This window comes from Schistocerca americana, chromosome 8 (genome assembly GCF_021461395.2).
Source record: "Schistocerca americana isolate TAMUIC-IGC-003095 chromosome 8, iqSchAmer2.1, whole genome shotgun sequence".
Taxonomy (NCBI): domain Eukaryota; kingdom Metazoa; phylum Arthropoda; class Insecta; order Orthoptera; family Acrididae; genus Schistocerca; species Schistocerca americana.
Window position 1 is genome coordinate 242641867 of NC_060126.1, and position 23220 is coordinate 242665086.

At 37.5% G+C, this 23220-nt stretch overlaps 1 protein-coding gene across 2 annotated transcripts in view; it reads right to left on the reverse strand.

Moving 5' to 3' along the window:
• The window catches only part of LOC124546019 (glutamate synthase [NADH]), a 360968-nt gene that overhangs the window by 87872 nt on the left and 249876 nt on the right, over positions 1-23220 (reverse strand). Inside the window, exons 7-15 of one of the 2 annotated variants that reach the window (XM_047124986.1) lie at positions 22525-22613; positions 22017-22221; positions 21709-21869; positions 20222-20327; positions 19152-19274; positions 16485-16487; positions 8524-8726; positions 447-546; positions 28-213 (exon numbers count right to left, since the gene is read on the reverse strand). In XM_047124986.1, the coding sequence (XP_046980942.1) occupies positions 28-213; positions 447-546; positions 8524-8726; positions 16485-16487; positions 19152-19274; positions 20222-20327; positions 21709-21869; positions 22017-22221; positions 22525-22613 (1176 nt within the window). The remainder of the gene's footprint in view (positions 1-27; positions 214-446; positions 547-8523; positions 8727-16484; positions 16488-19151; positions 19275-20221; positions 20328-21708; positions 21870-22016; positions 22222-22524; positions 22614-23220) is intronic. The other variant, XM_047124987.1, reaches the window with a different exon arrangement.

The window sequence follows — 23220 nt, forward strand, 5'->3', positions numbered from 1 at the left end:
TACAATAATTTAATAAATATTTGTTACCTTCCACCCACGGTGAGTTGTTGCCTTGATAACTTCTAAATCACTAAGTGATAATATAGGACGTTTCAAGAAGAGCCTGTGGCACTGCTTCTCACTGGGTTGGAGCAAATTTCCCTCAGGACCAATGGGGCACATCAGTGACATAACTATTTTCTCTCTGAATGGATCAATTGGTGGGTTCGTCACCTGGAACAAAACCATTTAAAATATGGTAATGAAAAGTCCTTGGTGAAATATGACTACTTTAAGGACTAAAATTACAACCTCACCAAATAATTGTTGACAGACACAAACAAGACTGGGAATGTGTGTTCACGCAGATATTTGGTATACGATTTTAGTGAGATTGTAGGTAAATACTACAGCAACAAGTACAAAATATACTTAGTTTAAAGAAAGTTTTTATACACAAACAGTACCTGAGCAAAAAGTTGTTTAAAGTAATCGTACAGCAATGGCTGGAACTGTGAAAGGCAAGCAAGTGGTGCATCATTTCCCATAGAACCAAGTGCCTCCTTCCTGGACAAACAAAATAAGAACAACATTAGCACGTTGGAAAGGGAAGACGGGAGAAATGGAAAGCTACCAACAAACTCCGTGTAGTATCAGTTGATATTAGTCTTTACAAGTTAGTTTGCTTACACAAAAAGGCCCAACTGCTTCTATTTGGCATTTTCTTGAACTTATCTTTAATTACCTTTTGTTTTTACAATGTTGAAACACTGGGGAGAAATTTCTCACATTGAATGGTGAACACACAGACTGACACCATCAGCAAATTTAAATGTTGGCGTTTGATTTATTGAAGTAATTATTAAAACTTTATGACCGCGTTTTAATGTTTGCAGTTACTTTGAATTCTAAAAGGCACATGCAAAGTACATCATTTTCTATTAATAATATCATTATGGATGCCACCTTTTTCAATGTAATGGTCTAAAGTGTCATGGTCATATGAAATCCAGCAATCCATGAGTTAGGAAATAAAAATAGAAAATGTAGACAAGAAATACAGTATTTTATTTAATTAATAATGTTGAGTTAATACTGAAAATTAAAAATATGAAACAAATGAAGTTAGAAGAACTCAGAAAATCATGTTATGTATCAACAAAAATAACTAGCAAAAAATTATTCCAATTTGATGGCATTTGCAATGCATCGCTTATGAAACTTCACGTGTGATCAATGTTAACTGATGTGGCAGTGTCTTCATGTCTATTTTTTATGCTGAATGGTTCAGTAAAGCTGAGTAAACGTATTTTTAAACCCATTTTTTTGGACTGCTTATGTAGAGTGTAAGCCAAACTCAGCATTCACCTATGGTGGACGTGTGAAAAAGAACTGAGCCAAGACAGTCCACGTCTTCAAAGTTTGACACATTACTGTGCAGGCATGCCCCCGGACAGCAGAATTTGTAAATCTGCTTGTTGTGTTGTGAAGCACCTCATGGAGATGAAGACTGTGTCAACTTCTGGTGAAGGCATATTTCTGACCTTTAAATGTTATACTACTTCCCCCTCCCATCTACTGCAGAAAAGGTGTCTTCTCTTTCCAAGTTATTTGTTTGGGTCCATAGATGAAGACAATGGGTCATTTCACATCAAGTGGCCTAAATTTAAACAAGGTCTCTTCGTGAATGTCTCTAATTTTGATGAAGTTTTCACAGGATATACATATAGGTCTTACATGAAACTGTATCAAATTACAAATCACTAACTAAGCCACATGGTGAGGCAACTAACCATGTTTTTGTAGAAGCTAGTTCTTCCATATCGCAACCGATATGAATAAATCACCAATTTTGCTTTAATGCAGCTCATGATCAAAGGTGACATCCAGGCTAAAGCTTTGTGATTCTGCTCAACTCTAAGTACAGAAGCCTAGCTGTTGAACATGTGCCCTGTGTGCTGCAGATTTATCGTAATTGCTGTAAAATTAGCTCATAAATATTGTCATGAAAAATGTGGTTCATATTTTGGCAACTTGTACCATACGATAGAATGACTTTCTGATGCAGATTTTTTCCCCTCATTTTCAGCTATCCAGCATGTCATAAGGCTGTACAAAGGGTGTCCTGATTACTCAAATAATTACAAAGCTATCCATGATTAAAACGAAAAAGTTTTTCTCCAGCTGGTAAACTTTAACACAGCCAGGAAGTCAATAGCATGAATTCGTTCTGCAGCTGCAGAACATGACAATATTACAACACAGACAGTGTCCTTGTCCATCCATTACTGCCCATAGTAAGTGATATTTTTAACCTTTCTTTGACCTCCAACATCTTTCCAATGGCATGGAAAAGGACTCAAAGCCTCTACTCAAAAAGTAATTTCCCAAAGAACCTTGTGATTACAGGCTTATTTGCATTCTTCCAGCATTATCTAAGGCTTTATACTACATAGTTCACAATCAGCTTTAGAATACATAGTTCACAATCATCTTACCAATTACTTAACATCTAATCATCTTCTGGATGAATATCAATCCAGTTTCCAGAAATATTGCCGTATGACAACTGTTTTTATGAAAGTGGCTGATGAATGGAAATAAGTTATGGACAAGCTATCACATGTTTTCAGGACTTCAGTTAAACTCAAAAGTTAAACCTTTTCTTCAAGTGCTGCACAGTGGTTCCACTCATATCTTATATACCACCAACAATGTGTAATGATTAGAACAAAGAGGTCACAATGGAATAATGCTGTATCATGGGTCCCATATGGATCAGTACAGGGTCCATTACTTTTCTCGTTATATGTTAATGATGTGTCGACTATTATCTCTCATTGAAAAATCATTTACATGTTGACAGATTTAAGTTATACCCAAGTGCAAGTTCAACAAATCTGTGCACAGCCATCCAGAACATAAAGGCAGGCTGACTTGCTGTATAAGAATGGATGCACAACATGGGTTTCAAACGTAACCCGCATAAAATGCAATCTACCTTATCTTAGTCACTGACAGGAGATTTATTACTCCTCAGTTTACAGAATCCCTTCCACCTTTAATCCTAAACATTACAGAGATCACTTTTCCCTTCTGAAAAGAATTTGAGGATGATTCTGAACCATCACCTAGACTGTATTGAACACACAATTGCAGTCCGTAAGAATGTGTCAGCATCACTCCATTCACTACAGAAATATAAAAAAGTATTTTTTCTTGAGCTTAAAAAGAAAACTCTTAGAGTTGTTAGTACCGCTCATCCCTGACTATAGTGGTCCTATTCTCCGAAGTTCTTTAGTACAGGACCCCCTATCAGTTGTAACTGGCAATGAATGCTTGGGCGCAATAGATTTATGATGTCTACTATTTCGACCATATGACTCCCACCTATGAACAATTATCATGGCTATGTGCCAGGAAGCAGAAAGATTATCATACCCTGTGTTTGCTGTATCTTCTTCTCAATCATTCCAGTCCTTACTATTTAACTTCAACCCTTAAGCCTACCATTTGAACACCCTAGCAGAAATATTCATTCTCAACAATGTAAAATACTCCGTGTCACTACACAACATTGCCATGTCCTCTAAATCATTTTCTGTACCAGGAATCTGACTTTGGAACAATTTTCCCCAAAATATTAGAGAACTTAAAACCTTATGAAAATTGAGAGTGGAGGGAGGGGAAAGGAAAGGAGATGGGAGGGAAAGAACTACTGATACCAATGCATCAGGAATTTATATGGGATCAGCGGTGGTTAGTGAAAATGTGTGGCAAACTGGGACTCAAACCCAGGATCTTCTGTTTAGTAGGCAGTCGCATTGTAAACAGAGTTCCCTACTGAAATTTTGTTCTTTCCTAATAGCCACTGTCAATTTAATTCCAATCCTCTCCTCTTCCATTGCCTCTTCCATTTTTTCTAATACTAAATGAGGCTTCAAAAGTTCGGAACTACTCAATGTCACTCTTAAGGGCCTCAGCAAAGGTTCAAAATCATGAAATGTTCAATTTTTACCTTTTTGTATTTTAAAAATCTATGGACTTCCCCTTCAATTGATATATAATTTATTCAGTTCAGTTCAGTTCAGAAAACTACGATTATTTTTAAAATATTTTTGAAATACGTTCTTCATGGGCATGGCCCACTGTGGCACTTTTCAACTGGTGTCAAATGTTTTACTCACGAATTTACATGCTCTTCATGTATATTTTAGTGATGTGAGAGAAAACAAGTGTTACAAATTAAGTGTTGTAACCTGTGATAGCTCGGTATAAATTGTTTACTCAATTGTTGTGTGTTTCATGTTTATTTACTCTTTGTAATCCTGAAAATATTCACAGTGAATTCTATTCATTGAAGCCTCCGTTTTATTGAAGGATAATCATGGGTAAATGTAAAGCGACTAGAAATCCTCTGAAGCCTTTTAAGAAAAGGAGAAATGTTGGAAAGCCAAAGGTAGATGTTATTACAGTGAACAGTAAAGACAATAACCAACTGTGTGAAATTAACCTTGCTTGTACACCTGCCCATTGTAATGAGAAATACAGTACTTCGCAGAGGAAGCTTGGTTCAGTTAGTGAAAAATACAAGTGTTTTATGGGAGAAAGTTGTGCAAATAAAATATCTGATGTGTCAGTTCTCAACTATATCTTTGCAAACTGTGTGAGATGTATTCAGTGTAGTGAAGTTGGTCACGAATACTCTATGAAAAATCACGTAGGACCTGCCAGTGAAACTGAACTGTAGTGTAGTAAGTGTTCATACATGTCCACCTTTTGGAAGAGTGTTGCAGTGACTCCAGATGAAGAAAATGGCAGTAAAATCTATGAACACAACCTTAGGTTTGTTTATGTCTTGCATAAGATTGGTAAGCATGCTACTGCAGGTGCAGTTATTTGTGGCATGATGAACCTTCCATATCACCCAACCAAGTTTATGGACTATAATAGATTTATAGGGTCAAAAATAGAAGACGTCCGTTTAGAATCTATGAAGAAAGCTGTGGAAGAGGCAGTAACAGAAAATGGTGGTAAAAGAGACTTCACTGCAGCATTCCATAATACCCAACATAAATGGGGACATACATCTCTTCGTCATGTACTATCTGCCACCAGTATGTATACAGGGACGTTCTATATGTAGCAGTAATATCTAAATACTGTAGGTGTCCACAAGAAAATAAAGGTACACATGAAAATAATTGCACAGCTAACTATAGTGGCAGTGTTGGAGGAATGGAAGTGGCTTGTGTTGCTAGTACATTTCAACATTCTGTTGCATGTGATAAAGTGCAATACGTGAATTACCACGGTGGTGGTGATTTTGGAAGTTTCAAACATATTCACGGTGATTCTGGAAGTTTCAAACATATTCAAGAACTGAAGCCATGTGGTGGTGATGATGTAGTGGAAACATTGTAGTGTATTGAACACACACAGAAACAAATGGGATCAAGACTTCAGTGACAAAGCTTCATGAAAAAAAAAAACACTCAGTGATGGTAAACGGTTGGATGGGAAGAGAAAGTTAACTGACAGAGTAAATGAGAAAATACAGAACTATTATGGAATGGCTATTAGGCAAAACACACACAGTGTTGATGACATGAAGGAGGCTGTTGGGGCTCTTTTTTTCATACTTTTCCATCCAATCAAAGTCCCCATCACTACTTGTGTCCCAAAGGAGAAAACAGTTCATATAAGCACACAAGGGTGCTAACTGGTGACGTGTACACTCATAACCATAGTCTATAATAGAGGGAAACATTCCATGTGGGAAAAATATGTCTGCTTGTGTCTGTGTATGTGCGGATGGATGTGTGTGTGTATGCGAGTGTATACCTGTCCTTTTTCCCCCTAAGGTAAGTCTTTCCGGTCCTGGGATTGGAATGACTCCTTACCCTCTCCCTTAAAACCCACATCCTTTTGTCTTTCCCTCTCCTTCCCTCTTTCCTGATGAAGCAGCCGTTGGTTGCGAAAGCTAGAATTTTGTGTGTATGTTTGTGTTTTTTGTGTGTATCAACCTGCCAGCGCTTTTGTTTGGTAATATACATAAACATAGTCTGTCTGATGTGGTAAAGGATGTATAAAACCTATTTCCAGAGACTTAGCAACACCTGAACTGTTGATGTGTGTTCATGGAAAAACTCAAAACCCCAATGAAAGTATAAATAGTGCTACATGATCAAGAATCCCCAAGACTGTGCTTATTGAAATAGAAACACTACATTTTGGTGTGTATGATGATGTTGCTACTTTCAGTGATCGCAATGTTGTAAAGTGCAAAGTATTTTGAAATATAGGAATGAAGATAGGTTTCAACATGTACGAATGATGCTTGCTTTAGACAAGGAACATCTTCGGGCTGCTGACAGGGCTGCAAACAGCCTAGAAATACAAGTCAGAGTAAACAGGTGGAGAACAAACAGAAAGCTGGAGGAGTAGCTTGCAGAAAATAAAGATATTCCATCCTGTGGACTTGGAATGCACTAAAAAGGTAATTCAAACTAGAGTGTAGTTTCAGATTTCTGAGACTGCAGACGTGTGTCCAAGTTGTGTGTGTGTGTGTGTGTGTGTGTGTGTGTGTGTGTGTGTGTGTGTGTGTCTACTGCTGAGCTGACAAAGGCCTCAATGGCCGAAAGTTATGATTGTGTGAATCTTTTTATTGTGCCTATCGTGACTCAGCATCTCTGCTATATGGTGAGAAGCAACTTTCCTTCTCTGGTTTTGTTACATTCCATCCTGGATTTTCCATTGTTTAATTCAAACTTTGTCACTTGATTCCCAAAAGTTTTAATTTTTCATACAAATTACATGGTCTCAAAGGATCTACCAAATTTATTTGCTTCAGATTTTCAGGAAATGTTACACACTCTCTTCTGCATAGCTTAACACAGCCTTTTTCCAAAAACCTGTATATTGTTGAATTTATAAATAAAAAATGGCACCGAAAGTAGTGAATTTTCATTACAATAGGAAAAAATTAATCTCTGAATTTAAATTTTTAAAATTCCATTGTTAATTTGTAGCCAAAACTCCAATAAATAACCTGTAAAAATTTCAAATTCCTAGCTAAAATACTTGCCGACAAAACATGTAATTAATAAGCGTATTTTTAAATCGCGCGCGCGCACGTGCGCACGCGCGCACGCACACACGTACGAATGATGTGATGCTTGCTTTAGACATATAGATCCATTACTTTACTACTATTAATAACATTACTATACTACTATTATATTTCAAATTATTATTTTTATGAACAACACTAATTATTATTATGATTATTATTGTTATTGTTGTTGTTGTTGTTGCTGTTGTTGTTGTGGCTTATGTAATTTTTTGTTTGTATTGTTCCTGGTCAGATGTAGGAGAGGGAGGGCCTTCACCATTGAAACAAGTCCATTTTATTTGATTGGTAGAAGTTCCATTTTTCAGACAAACCACCACATAGATAATGAAGAAGTTTAAAAACATGTTTTGTTTCCTGTATCGAATGTGGACATGAATATGCACATTTGAAAATGATGTAAAAAGTGTTGTGTCTGTGCTTTTCCCAAAATAAAAATGCATTTGCCTAGCCTTTGAGTTTTAGAAATGTTTGTCTGTTCATTTAGATTGTTTCTGTGCTGTTTTGGAATTCAGCACGACTCTTCCACTATCCACAAAAATCCAATTTTTTTCAGGGGAAAATATTCATTATTTTTACATTTAACAGTTGAAAACAAAATCAAGCAGAAGTTAAATGAAACCACAGCTTAGTGGATGTTAAAATCAACATTTTAATGTAGTGTAAATAAATAAGTACGTACCTGATTAGCCATTCATTCTGTAATTTATCAGAATACTAGGGCTCAGGGATGTAAATTCCAGTTAACACTAACACTTACATTAAACATTTTTTTAAGTTTTTTCTATTATGTAGGCAGTTGACAGTATTCTCTGGTCTCAGTAAAGTTACATACATAGCTACTATTATAAAAGCAGTAGCTGAGTAGTGTAAGAGGAACCATCCTGACTTTCCTCTTAGCAATTAAGAAGGAATTTCGATACTTATCAGAGTTGAGTAAAATAGCAAGAGCCATAACTTGTAGATTGAGAATCTCAGAGAAGTAGTCTACAGAGGCTGTTTCTGCGTGTCATTTTTTTTTTTTTTTTTTTTTTTTTTAAAAAGAATACTCCACATGGTTCCAATAAAACAAAATCAATCAAGCAACAGATCTCAGACTAACAGACATAAACTGGAACAGTTCCTTGTAGAAAACTGTTTTCATTCGGTACAGGAGTTGCTCACAACAGTTATGAAGCTTTCAGTGTAACACAATTCATAATTATACAGTCGAGTCCTACAACCCTACAATAAGCAGTGCAGAATTACATGTGCATCTAGCCTAGGTTATACAGAATTACCACTTTTATTTTATGAAGTCAGTATAACAAATTATTCAATACTTTACAGCTTCTGCCTGGGTAGTCACACAAAAAACTGAATGATAAATAAAGGGAATAAATAAATAAACAACAGTGAAAGTTGTGACTTACTTAGTCTTAATCATTGGCACTAGCAGCATATTAACTGTTTCGATAGTGTATCCAAAAACACCAAGACGTGTGTCTCCTCCCCACATGTGTGCCAACATGTCTTCTGAAATGCCGCTGACACTCGCAACCATCTCACTATCGCCAACACCATTTGTGATTGATAATGGACCATGGTGTGCTGCTCGTAGATCTTCCATATGTATCTGTTAACATTGAACATTATGTGAGAGATACTAACAAATAAAATGTGACAGTAGAGTAGCTACCAAAAGAGAGAAAATTCAATCTCTCTCTCTCTCTCTCTCTCTCTCTCTCTCTGTCCCCCCCCCCCCCCTTCTACACACACACACACACACACACACACACACACACACACACACACACACAGATACGCCAAAACATTATGACCACTGTCCACAGCAAGAGTGAGAGTAGACTGATGGCTTTACGATTACTTAGTAGTAGATGAATAGGGAATCTTCACAGTAATAATATGGTGCACTAATAGGGAAGTCCACTGACATAAACGACTTTGACTAAGAGAGGGTTGCTGTGGCCCAGCACCTGTGAACAAGCACCTTGTACATGGCTGTTTGTGTACTGCCATCATGTGCATCTATGGAAACTGGTTGAAGGACAAAAAAGTACGAGTAGGTAACAAGCTACCTCATCACAGAACTTGGAGATCTAAAGATTTTCACTCTGTAAAGCACGGTAAGTGGCTACGAGTGCTGGATCTGATGACAAAGTGCAATGTTTGTCCATGCACAACTGTTTCAGAGCACAACATTAGGCACACACTGTTGAACATGAGACTCCATATGAGGTGAACCCTACAGATTCCTATGCTGACACAATCACATTATCAATTACAATTGCACTGGTCACAGGATCATCAAGGTTGGACTGTGGATCAATGGATACACGTCACCTAGTCCAATGAATTATGCTTCTTGTTACACCAGGTCAGGTGTTGTGTATGGATACACATAGGTGAATGCCGTCGATGCAGACTGGTTGGGCAGTATTATACTGTGGGGGAGATTGACCTGGGCTTCTGTAGGATCTGTGGTAGTAATTGAAAGCATTATCACAGCTGTGGACTGTGTGAACAATCTTGCACAACACCTGCATCCCCACTGGCTTTATGTCTTCTAGCATCTGCTAACACATTAATTGTCCATGTTACAAGTCCAGAATAATGCTACATTGGTCTGAGGAGCAGGACAGTGAAATCAAGTTAATGTCTTGACCACCAAATGTGCCTTATCTGAACCCAATGGAACACACCCAGGATTCTATTGGGCAGCAGCTCTGTGTCCACAAACCAATGGCCCATAATTTATGGAAACTGACTCTTGAGAAGACACTTGGTATCACACATCTCTGGGAAACTATCAAGAACTTCTTGAACTCATGATACATGTGATCATGACCACACTGCACCCCAAAGTTTGACCAACATGCTGTTTAGCATGTGGTCATAGTAATTAGCCTCAACTGTATGTGTACGCAGTTTTTTGAAATCATTAAATTGATTGTCAGTTTCACACTACTTTGTATCTACATGGTCAAGTCAGTGTGCAACAACTCACAGATGGCAGGTCACACCACTAGCAGTGGAGGGCATATAAAGCATGTCAGGGGGACACAGAAAACAGTGCAGTCTTTGTCGTAATGAGGAAATGGAGTGATTTATCTGATGTCCAGAAGGGCACGACCATTTGCTGTTGAGACAAGGCTGGAAGCATTTCCAAAATGGCTAAGTTTGTGCCACCATGATTAACGTATACTGTGCCTGGAAAAAGTGAGCTATCCAAAACCAGTGCAGAGGCAACTGCAGTGTAACATGGGCCATAAATGACAAGGTGAACAACTGCTGCGGAGATGTCTACAGGCATGCAGACATGCAACTGTTAAGCAACTGACTGTCCATGTGAACCAAGATGCTACAGAAAATGTCTCCTCAACAGCCACTCACTGAATCTTCCTATGCATGGGCCTCTGCAGCAGGTGCCTGGTTCATGCATCCATGATGACTGCTGTTCATCGGTGATGAAATCTGGAATTTACACGCCAGTATCACAACTGGATATCCACTCAGTGGTGACAGGTGGCCATTCCAGGTAAATAATGTCTTACACTTCATCGGTCAGATGGTGTGTACAGCGTTAAACATCAAAGCAAACACAAAAGCCAAAGGAGGGATCATTATGGTCTGGGAAATGTTACCACGGCAGTCCCTGTGTGATGTCGTCATTCTGGACAAATAAGCATCTATCACTGGGGACCATGTCCACCCCTACAAACAGTTTGTTTTTCCCCAGCAAAGTGGCATCTACCAGCAAAACAATGCAATATGGCACACAGCTCTCAGTGTACGTGCGTGGTTCAGAAAACACCAGGGTGAGATTCCGTTACTCCACTGATCACAAGACTCTCCAGATTTAATACCAGTCGAGAACCTATAGGACCACCTTGATGGGGCTGTTTGTGCCATGGATCCTCAACCAAGAAACAAACTAGCACAGCTGGTCACAGCACTGGAGTTTGTGTGGCTCTACATTCCTGTATGTACCTTCTAGAACCTCACTGTCACTCTTCCTGCATGTCTTTGAGTAGTCCGCACTGTAAAAGGTGGTTATTCTGACAGATGTTCACATTAAAGTGTACTGGACACCACATACTGTCTTCAACAGACTTACAAGTGCTCCTGTCTCTTATTTACATTATGCATTCTCCCTCTGTTTCTGCCAGTACATGTTTTTCCTACCTCATCTCAGCCCGCAGAGTAACATATCCCCCACTAACCATTTTTGGTTTACTTTCTTTCTGCCATTCATAAGTTTGCATTTGCATTTAGATTTTTTTAACTTTGTGGCTATCCATGAAATTTCAATCTTGACTTCTTGTCCACTGTAATGAATGTACCCTTCCCTTTGGCTTATATCTTACCTGAGCAAATTTTCGGAGTTGCTGTCACGTACTTCCGATATTTTTACACCCTCCACTTTATTTTTCGTATTTCCAGTCATTCCCTTTTCTCTTCATAAGCTATTTTAACATTGTTATTTCATTGTAGTTGCTGAATTCATTGTCCACAATGTAATTATGGCATCAAGGTAAAATTCTGATACAATTAAGCAAAACACTACTATCTATCTACATCTACAGCTATAATCTGCAAACCACCATGGGGTGCATGGCAGAGGGTACATCCCATTGCACCAGTCATTAGGGTTTCTTCCTGTTCCATTACCATACAGGCCCTTGGAAGAACGGTTGTTTGAATGCCTCTGTGCATGCACTAATTATTCTAATCTTATCTTCACAATTCATATGTGAGCAATTAAAAGGGGGTGGTACTATATCCCTAGAGTAATCTTTTAAGGCCGGTTCTTGCAACTTTGTTGATAGATATTCTCAAGATAGTTTACGTCTGTCTTCAAGAGTCTGCCAGCTCAATTCCTTCAGTATCTCTCTAACTCTCCCCCATGGCTTAAACATACCTGTGACCATTCGTGCTGCCCTTCTCTGTACTCATTCAATATTCCCTGTTAGTCTTATCTGGTATGGGTTCCACACACTTGAGCAATATTCGAGGATGTGTCACACGAGTAATTTTTAAGCAATTTCTTTTGTAGACTGACTGCACTTCCCAAGTATTCTACCAATAGACTTAAGTCTACTATGTGCTTTACTCACGACTGAACCTATGTGATCATTCCATTCATATCCCCATAAAGTGTTACAACCAGGTATTTGTATGAGTTGGCCGATTCAAACAGTGACTCACTGATATTATAGTCACTGGATACTATGTTTTTTTCATTTTGTGAATTGCAAAATTTTGCATTTCTGAACATTTAAAGCAAGTTGCTAATTTTTGTATCACTTTGAAATCTTATCATGACCTGACTGAATATTTATGCAGCTTCTTTCAGACAGTAATTTATTTTAGATAATGGTATCATCTGAAAAAATGTCTGAGGTCTCTATTAATATTGCCCACAACATGAACACTTGCTTGAGGCACACCCAAAGTTACTTCTACATCTGACAGTGACACTATCTAAGGTAATTTATGCTCCCTACCAAAAAGTCCTCAATCCAGTCACGAATTTCACTTGCTACACCAATATGATCATACTTTTGACAATAAGCGTCGGTGCAGTACTGAGTCAAAAACTTTCTGGAAATGAAGAAATACTGCATCTACCTGGTTGCCTTGGTCCAAGGCCTCCAGTATGGCATGTGAGAAATGTGCAATTTGGATTTCACATGATCAGTCTTTTTGAAACCCATGCTGGTTGGCACTTAGAAGGTCATTCTGTTCACAACACCTCATTTCTCTTGAGCTCTCATTGTAAAACAAATCTATGTCAAGGATATTAGACGCTAGTTTTGTGGATCACTTCTACTTCCCTTTTTGTACACAATGCCATTTTCCAAGAACTGGGGATGGCTTTATGATCAAGAGACCTACAATAGATATAGTTAGAAGAGGGGCTAATTCAGCCGCATATTCAGTGCAGAATCTGGTAGGAATTCTACTGGGGCCTGCAGCTTTGTTCAATTTTAATGATTTCAGCCATTTCTCAACACTACTGACACTAATACTTACTTCAATCATCTTTTCAGTGATAGGAGGATTAAATTGGGACAACTCTCCTGGGTTTTCCTTTGGAAAGAAACATTTGAAAATGGAGTTAAGCATTTCAGCTTTTGCTTTTTCTACCCTCAATTTCAGTTCGTGTCTCATTCACTAGGGACCCAAAACTTATACTTTGGTACCACTAACAGCCTTTACATACCACTGAAATTTCTTCAGATTTTGTGAAATTTAATTTCATAATATTCTGCTACAATAGTCATTGCGGGCATCACACATTGCTCTCTTGACATGAAAACTTGTTTCATTTAGCATCACTCTACCTACAGCCCTATGCTCTGTGTTACACCTATTATGCAGTAACCTCAATTTTTTGGCAGTTTCCTTACAATGTCTGTATACGACAGAGGTTCACTCCCATTGCACACTGTTCTACTGGGAGATATCAATCCAGTGCATGATCAACTACTCTTATAAACTTGAGCCCGAATTCCTCTACATGTTTCTGATCTGTGCTGAAAGTTCCAAGATACCCATTGGGATATGACACTATTGTTTTTTTATCTAGTTTACTCTTTCTGCTTGTTTTAGTTGTCCTTTGTATTTTGGTAACCACAGTTGCCACAACCACGTTATGGTCATTGGTACCAGTTTCAATGTGGACATCCTCAAAGAGGTAACATCTATTTGTTGCCATTAGACCCAACATTTTTCCACCATAAGTGGGGTTCCTAATTTCATGTTCTAGGCAGTTTTCAGAGAAAGCATTTAGTAAAGTTTCATAGGATGCCTTATGCCTACCACTAACAAAACTGTAATTTTTCCAATTAATTGTTGGATGATTAAAGTCCCCATCGATGTTTCCAGTATAACTGGGGAACTTATGTACAAGTTAACTGAGGTTCTCTCTAAAGTTTTCAGTTACATCAGGAGATGAGTCTGGTGCGTGATAGAAGGATTCAGTTATTTTATGCCCAACACTGATATTGAGGCTTGGCCAAACAATCTCACACGCAGCTTCAATTTCTGTCTTGGTGGATTCGAGTTTCTTGTCTACAGCACCACCTCAATTTCCCATTCGCCTATCATTTCAATATATACTTAAATTTGTGCATGTGTGTGAACTTAACAATACTGATTGGTCAGGATAAAGTATAACATAGGATAAATAATAAGACAATATGACCATGTAAATAAATAAATACAGAAGAGTGTGGGAAGAAGACATGTCTAGCTATAGGAAAACGAGGAAAATAGTCCCGGTTTGCAATGGCATTAATTCAGCAACCAGGACAAATAAATACTGAAAAAAAAAAAAAAAAAAACACACACACACACGAGAGAGAGAAAGACGTAAGAATTGATAATTAAGGCAAATTCTACCAGTACAAAGCATGCATCTACTGTACAGCGCACTACATGCAAATTGAAACAGATGAGTGAAGAAACCAACTGCAATAACTGCATTTATGCAAAGGCATTCACTACACGTAATTTCTTTCTTTTTTTTTTTTTTAAGAAAGTGGTATTGAGAGTACAAATTAAATTCAGTATGTTTCCCATCGGAAAACAGCCTGCACTCTCACAGGGCAATAAGTCATATTCACACTTTTATCCCATAGTAGTCTTTCCTTCTTCATGTAAACAGATGTAAAATCTGGCAGTAGTTAAATGTTAACCTATTTATCTTAATCCGTGAGTGTCACAACAAACCACATTGGCAGATAGCCACCTTTCAACACAGGTGATTTCTAAAATCAATCCACTGCCGATTGCCATACTTATCCAGTAGTTCCATTCTAAAGTTCAGTATAATCTCACGAGTACACCAATCTTTAGACAGTTTACTACAACCACAAATCTTATACTTTATTGTTACATGAAGTGCTTTCTACTGAGACTTTTTTTAGGAACCAGTTACAGGTCTTGTTGATCATTTAACAAACATTTCTCAAACAGTTCAACAGAAATTTTGTTGCTTGACAAATTCAAAGGACATTTTTGCACAATCTTTTCAACCACATACAGTCTCTTACAAAAATTGACAACATCCAGCTTTCAGTACAGCATGTGAATACAAGTGACAGCTGGTAGCAGTTCACTGTATTCCAAAACTGTCAGATCCAGTTTCAACAGTTTGATCTATGTCATTAGATTGAATCTGAGAATTTTATAGATATTTGTATTAGGCAGAGCTCTGATGTATAATCATTCTATCTTGGCAAGGTCACACTTTTGCTGAACTGTCTGTGCTACATATATTATTCAACTTACAAATAACTAAGTACTTTTAAGTTCAAATTTAAATCCACAGATGATCATCCTGTGATATTTAGCACTTCTAAGATGATACAAGTATCTCATATACAAGTACTTACTAACGGGTACGTATCACCTGACATTTACAAATTCAGGATGAATAGAGTACACCTACTAAACTACTGGTTGTTGCAAAGTCGTCATCTTTCAGAAAAATGTAAAATTTGGCTGTAACAATGTCAGTCTACAGCTCACATACTATAGGAAAGTGATATGAAACTGAATATCAAGACCCCCATATCTATTCTCCAAACTCTAAGCATAATCTAACTTAGGGTAGAAAAAGTGAAGGAATAATACAGGGGGAAGTCATTATCTGAAATTAATAAGATGAAATGTAAAATTATGCAACATGACACACAACACAGTGAAATATCAATGTACCACCTTCAAGAGAATTAGAATGTTAAAACAATGGTTGCAAGAATGTGATGATAGTTATAAACTTTCATGCACTGCATAATTATTTGCTATTACCACCCCCCTTTCAAAGTAGTGCTGCTTGGTGATTCCTTTTAAAACTCCTCAGTATGACACTGCATAATACTGGGGAACATTTACCAATACGAAATAGTATCTGTTCTCTTCAAATAAATGCAATGTAACTGTACAGTGAAAGTAAGTTATAAATTAAATCTTTTACTCTATTTTACAGTATTCATTAAAATTAAGTACATGCCCTGATCTGCTAAAATATCTGCATGTAATACTGCTTCAAAGGGAATGTACCTAATGTTTAAAACAGATATAAATGTTCAGCTGCCTATATTCGATTCTCACAGCCACATGTTCTATATTCACAGTAACAAAGTAACTTTGGCAGCAAGCTTCATTGAAACTGGGGGAGGGGAGTTACACACCAAACTACATAATTCTCTACATTTCAACAATACTAACACTAGAATAAAAAATTATAAGATACAAACAGACTCGGATTTCAATACTGAACTACTACTACCAGTACCAGTATCACAAAGACAAACTTCCTACCACAATGCATCTACTTCAAGTCTTGTTCATTTTAACTCACCGCCTATTGAGCCAGAATCAGCAACATGTGTTGGAGGAAACAGAGAATTGAAACACTGCATTAAAAATTTGCATTTAAACAGTATTACAAAAACATTCAGTAAGACAAGCATAGCAGCAACTCCATTTATTGTCTTATGCTATTTTCAACTTTCACCCAAATGAATATCATCAACATGTCTAAGAATATCAAGAAAGAGTTCCACTTACGAGACTAAATGTAGAGAAATACAGGGTGAGCACGAAGTCTTGCCTTGATTATAAAAATTTATAACAGAGTAACTGTTTGACTTAATAAGTTACATTTTATGCTGTTACATAGGTTACTGTTACTCGTTGCTACTCACCATATAGCAGAGATGCTGAGTCGCGATAGGCACAATAAAAAGATTCACACAATAATAGCTTTCGGCCATGAAGGCCTTTGTCAGCAGTAGACACACGCACGCACGCACGCACAAACACACACCTCCAGTCTCAGAGAGCTGAAACTACACTGCGAGCAGCAGCACCAGTGCACGATGGGAGTGGCTACTGGATGTGGGTAAGGAGGAGGCTGGAGAGGGGAGGGGGAGGGATAGTATGGTGGGAGTGGTGGACAGTGAAGTGTTGCAGTTTAGACAGAGGGTAGGAGAGAAGGCGCGGAGGGGGGAAAGGGTAAGTAGCGGAAAGGAGAGAAATAACTGGTGTGACGAAGACTCTGTCCTTGATATAGCCCGAGAAAAAAAGTCAAGGGGCTTAATGACTGGAGTGCGGGGTGGCCAGGGTGTTGGACCGTTCCTTCCAATCCACCGATCCGGACATTACTCTCCTCTCCAGACATTACACCCCTTGACTTTTTTTTCTGGGGCTATATCAAGGACAGAGTCTTCGTCACACCAGTTCCTGACATCGATGAACTGAAGGCTAGGATACAAGCTGCTGTGAGTACTGTGACAGAACACATGTTACGAAACACCTGCTAGGAACTGGAATACTAACTAACGTAAGTTGTCTTAAAAAAAAAAAACTAGTAACACTAACCTATGTAACAGCATGAAATCTAAATTATTATGTCAAATGGTTATTCTGTAATGAATTGTTATAATCATGGCAAGACTTCATGCTCACCCTGTACAACTCACTGGACCAAAGGTTACAAGCTTAACCAATTTCACCAATATAAGGATGAGAAGAGAAGAGAACTATTCTCCTTGATGATGAATATATAGATTTTTTTCTGTCTCCTATTTCGTGGAAACAGCAGATAAACACACATTCATCCTTGCTCTGTCATTTTCACAGGAAGAATATGAATGTGTAAAAATTGAGTTACATGTTTGTACAGAAATGTGCTAACAAGGCAGAGACCAAGAAAATTTTGGTAAATTTAGTCATGAACAACTATGTCAAATGCGGTACCGACTTGTATAAGAGGTGTTTACAAATATTCAAGTATGTTACAGGAAGCTGAATCTGATTATTGACTTGCACCATCCTGTCTCACAGCAGCATCTTTTCACTTCCAATGCCAGCTTCTTACAAAACTTGTGACAAAAGTAAATCTCATTTAAAATACCCCATCAGTGTCAAGATGCTTAGAATCTGGGCTGAAGCTTAGGTAACACAATGATGGAAAAGGTAAATTCCATGTCCGTTTCAAAGGAACGCTTCCAACATTTTAAAAAAAAGTTCATTGTTTTTATCAATGATTCATCTCCTTAATACAGTTTCCACTGTAAGTACCTATTTATTGTGTTGTTTGGACATCATCTGAATGAAACAGGCCAAGCATTTGTACAGGCTGAACAAAAAACAGACTTGCAAAAACTGTATTACATACCAATGAATTTTATGCAACAAATTGCATTCAGTTATTAAAACTAATATAAATGTAATTATATTATCCACATTTGTATCTCCAGTGCTAGAAAAAATGTAAAATTTCACAACATCAAGCATTTCGCATACACTCATCCAAGATCACAGTGGAAATTTGATGCATTATTGTCACTAGACCTCTTTTTATACTATACATCAACTAATGGTGAAAAATCCTCTACAGTTCACAAATTAAAAACTATCTGCTCACATTATCATTCCAAAAACAGCAAAATCTAATGATGGATATGCCACATCTTACTATAAATTGTTGACCCCAACCTATTCAGTGAAATCCATTATATAAAGTACCTTGGCACTGTAGATGAGGTTTAACATGCCATTTATCCACACAATTTCAAGAAGAGTGTTGAATTTTCAACCATGCAAGTCATGTGATCAACAGATCAAATTCAGCTACTTGCCATCACATCTACGCCAGCAAATTTATGTCCTCAGCCCTTGTTAGTACTCTATCTTCAACACTAATAAAGGATATGTCCAACTCACATTTCAACCAACAATACTTGCTAGGCTGGTTAGAGGATCATATTCAAATCTTGATGGCCAATTAATAACTATTCATCAATGCCCTATGGGGATACTCCTTTAAGTTTGTGGGAGCTAAAGAAAATTGCATTGAGATAACTATTTAATCAGTATCAATTAACTGTGCAGCCAATTATTTCTCTGTCTTAGTGTATCACATGCATCACGTAGTAGGGCCTACTGACAGGTTTCACATCATAGAATGTTGTTATGATTATGATGCACAGAACAGACAAAAAAGTAAAGCAAATTATTTTACCTGTTCTTTGAGCCACAATGAGTGTGGCCGACTGAGTGCAATCTGTCTCTTGAGTTCAACATCCTGAATGATTGTCTTCTCCTTTGTGTCCACAAGCAGCATCCGGCCTGGCTTCAGTCGACTCTGCATAGTAAGAAAGATAAGAAAGATACTTCAGACCCATCTATCTTTATAATATTAAGGGGAGAGGGGGGGGGGGGGGGGGAGAGAGAGAGAGAGAGAGAGAGAGAGAGAGAGAGAGAGAGAGAGAGAGAGAGAGCATACAATATATAGTTATTTAAACTAATACTGACAAGAGATTGATTTTTCAAAATATCAGTCAAAGACAAGGAACATAGTAAGTGTTGAATTTCTTGGTCTACTTTGCACTACTGAAAATACCAAGTAACGTCAGAGTAAGGAAGCATGCTACTTTTTAAATACATACCTCTATTTTAGTATCACATTTTTATTTCACTCAAACAAGAGAAAAAGAAAATCATCAAAGACCTTATACAAGGAAATGTACACACACACACACACACACACACACACACACACACACACACACACACACACACACACACACACACACACACAAAGTAAGTATTCTTTATATTCCCTATACAGAACTGATTTCTGCTTTTTGATGGCACAATTTTCTGTGTTACTTACCTCACTTTTCCTACTTGGTTATTTAAATTTATTTCTGTTATCTCCTTTTCTCCAGGTTTTCCTGATATGTAAGATATGTAATACTGCCTTCCACCTAAGAACTAAGTAGACTGTTTCAAAAGATAACATAAAATATACTCTTCCAATTCAAAAGTGAAATTCTTTCATCAGTACCATCACTGCCATTAAGTAGAGCCCTGCTTCAGCTTTTCTGCTTCAAAAAACATGGCCACAAAGCATTTGCTTTCTGCAGTCTTACTGCTCTCAACTCATGGCAAGTGACAGACTTCTTTCTATTCTCTTCTATCAAATGACAATATATGTAACATTTCTCCTTCTGTATTATTTTGATGACACTCAACCTCTGCCTCCCGAGATGGATGGGGTCTACTCGTGTATTATCAAATGTTTCTTACCTTAAGGAGGACATCTGCAGGATCAACATCATATACTCCAACCTCAGATGCCATGACCATCATGTTATCCTTTAGTACATAGAAACGTGATGGACGAAGACCATTCCTAACAAACAATAGATGTAAACACGTTTGATAAGAGGGAAAAAACTGTTGAAGATTATTTCTAGTCAGTAAATTATTTTATTTCTTCTGTTACAAAGAAAAGTGTAAGTATGTGTTGACTTTCCAGCTTGATGTGTTAAGTGGTGTACATCTGAAGTTCACAGCAACACATTTATATGTCATATGTATGTCATTACACAAATCTTTTTGTTTTCATTTTTCCCATCACAGTGTGTAGTACAAATCGTATTAGAGCTACTGTAATTAAGAAGTGTATGTTGTTCAGAGTGTGTTTCAAGTTTTAATACATCAAATGTTTTCTGTTTTCTGATTGAAAGCTACGGTAAGAAGAAATTATTTTTAATATTTAGGGTGAACACTGTGCATTCCGCAAAGGAGAAAAACTTGAATCTGTTAAACAAAATGTGATAATAAGCAAACTATCAAGTGAATTCACTTCACCTTCGGACACAATCAGAAACTTTAGCTGTGGAGTCTTCAATATTAGATTTCTTTCAGTTTTCCACAACTGAACAAAACAAGTAAGAGTAATGTGTGCTACTGGCTGTAGTCCCCCAATAATTATTACCAGGCTTGCAGCTGATTTCATGGAAACGCTGTCCTCCACAATTTCTTACAAGAATAATGTAAACCACAATCTAAATTCTCCATAGATGCACCATCAGAAGAATAATGACGATGTTCGAAATTCCCTGGATGCATGACAGATATCTAGACTATTATAGGGGATTCTAAACACCTCGCACTGAAATATTTCACCACTGGAGAATAACAGTCAAGATGTTTCACCCACAGCAACACTGTTCTGTTGACCATAATTTTCCATGTCTTAGGTCACAGTTAAATGACTCCTCAGTCAGTGATGCAAATTATGTATGTGCACTATTCATTGGTCAGCTCTTCAATCTGGCCACCAAATTTAACCCAATCATCAATGAGAAAGCAATTTCATATATTCTGGTTCATTTTCATCTCATTTCATACTTGTTAACAATGATGAAATGTCTTTCAATACACTGACCAGTAACACATTTTCTGCTTTCATGGATGATCATTTTCTCCTCTTATAGGATGTCCTCTTTAGCTCTTTGCAGTCATTTTATCATAACAAACAAGTTCATCTTCAGCACTCAATATGGAGTAATGTCTACACTCTTGGTGTTCCAGCCAGCAATGTCATACAACTCTTTCTTTTCTTCCCTGTAATGTCTGTGGAACAGCCTGGTCATTTCTCCATGACCTCCTTATCTTTGTTTAACAGACAGCTGTTCTGAAAGTGTACCTCCTCTTTTAATAACACGAACAAATGTTGGTGTAACTGGAACTGTTAAGAATTATAGTGTCACTAAAAACATGCTTACCGGTCAAGTATAGCACCAACATATCTGCCATCAGTGAATGTAAGCAGAGCAGGACCATCCCAAGGCTCCATGGCACATGCAGACCAGTGGTAAAAGTCCCTCTTCTCTTGTGGCATTGTCATATCATTTTGCCACGCTTCAGGGACCATTGTCATAACGGCCTAAAATAGCCACAGAAAGTTTAATGGAATTATACAAACAAAAGCACTTGGAACTATAAGCTCATTTCTATTTTCCATATATGGCTACAAAAATGTTCTGATGAATTGTGTGAACTATATGACAACCAGAAAATTAACTTTATTAACCTCTGGTAGTGGTCTGTTCCCAGCCATTACAAGAAATTCTAGAACACAATCAACAGCACCAGAATCTGAAAGATTTGGCTCCACAACTGGGTACAATTTCTTGAGATCATCTCCAAAAATGTCACTCTTCATAACACCTTCACGGGCTTTCATCAGGTTAACATTTCCTCTGAGTGTGTTTATTTCACCATTGTGTGCAAGATACCTACAGAAAAAATTTAAAGTTATTTTTAAAATAAAGCTCATCTATTTTAACCTAACAGATATTCAGCACAAATTTTCACTATACTCTTGACTATTTTACGCTACAGTGACTGTCAGTTGTATCATGTTTTATTACATGCACAAAAAATCATTTTTTCTTCTTGAACACTAGTATTTACTTGTTTAACAAAACCTTCAGAGTATCAGTAAAATTAAGTATGCCTCTACTTTAAATAACTTTTTCTGTTTGCACCACATTGTAATCAGTTGTCACATAGTTGGAGAAGAATAGCTGTTACTGTACCTGAGAGGGTGTGCTCTCTCCCAGCTGGGGAAAGTGTTGGTAGAGAAACGAGTATGAACTAGAGCGAGGTATGTGTCATAACTCGGATGCTGCAAAGAACAGAAAGCTAATTGTTTTATGCTATCTCTCACTATACGCATGACTATATACACACACAGGTCAGATAATGAGCCCCTAAATTATTTAGCTCCTTTCACACTTGCGTGATCACCTTGAAACTTCCTCCCACTCACGTTTCGTGTGTAGCAATAAATGTGTGTTGAACAACATGAAATGTGACTTAGAATACCATTAGTTATTATCTTCAATTACAATTCCTGTAGCATTCTCCTTGAGACTGCAGCTGGATCATGAAGTCAACTTGACACACTATTGTTTCAGCAAGTTCTTGCAACAGCATTCTCACCTGAAGATGGCAGCCAGGTGACTTGTCAAGGTGATTTTGCAATCTGGCTGCAGACCCATGAGGAATGTTATCAGTTGTTATACCAGGTAAGCCTAGATAGTTACAATAATTTCCATAAAGTTAACCACAAAACGCACAGAGAAAAACATACCAGTTACTCTTTACAATTACACCAATTGCAAAATGCATGGCCATTGTCATTATACAACAAATTAACCCTTATGGCCATAGTTATAGCAGCATTGAAAGGCTGAACAAAATGCTGACCCAGTCCTTTTGTATCCGAGGTC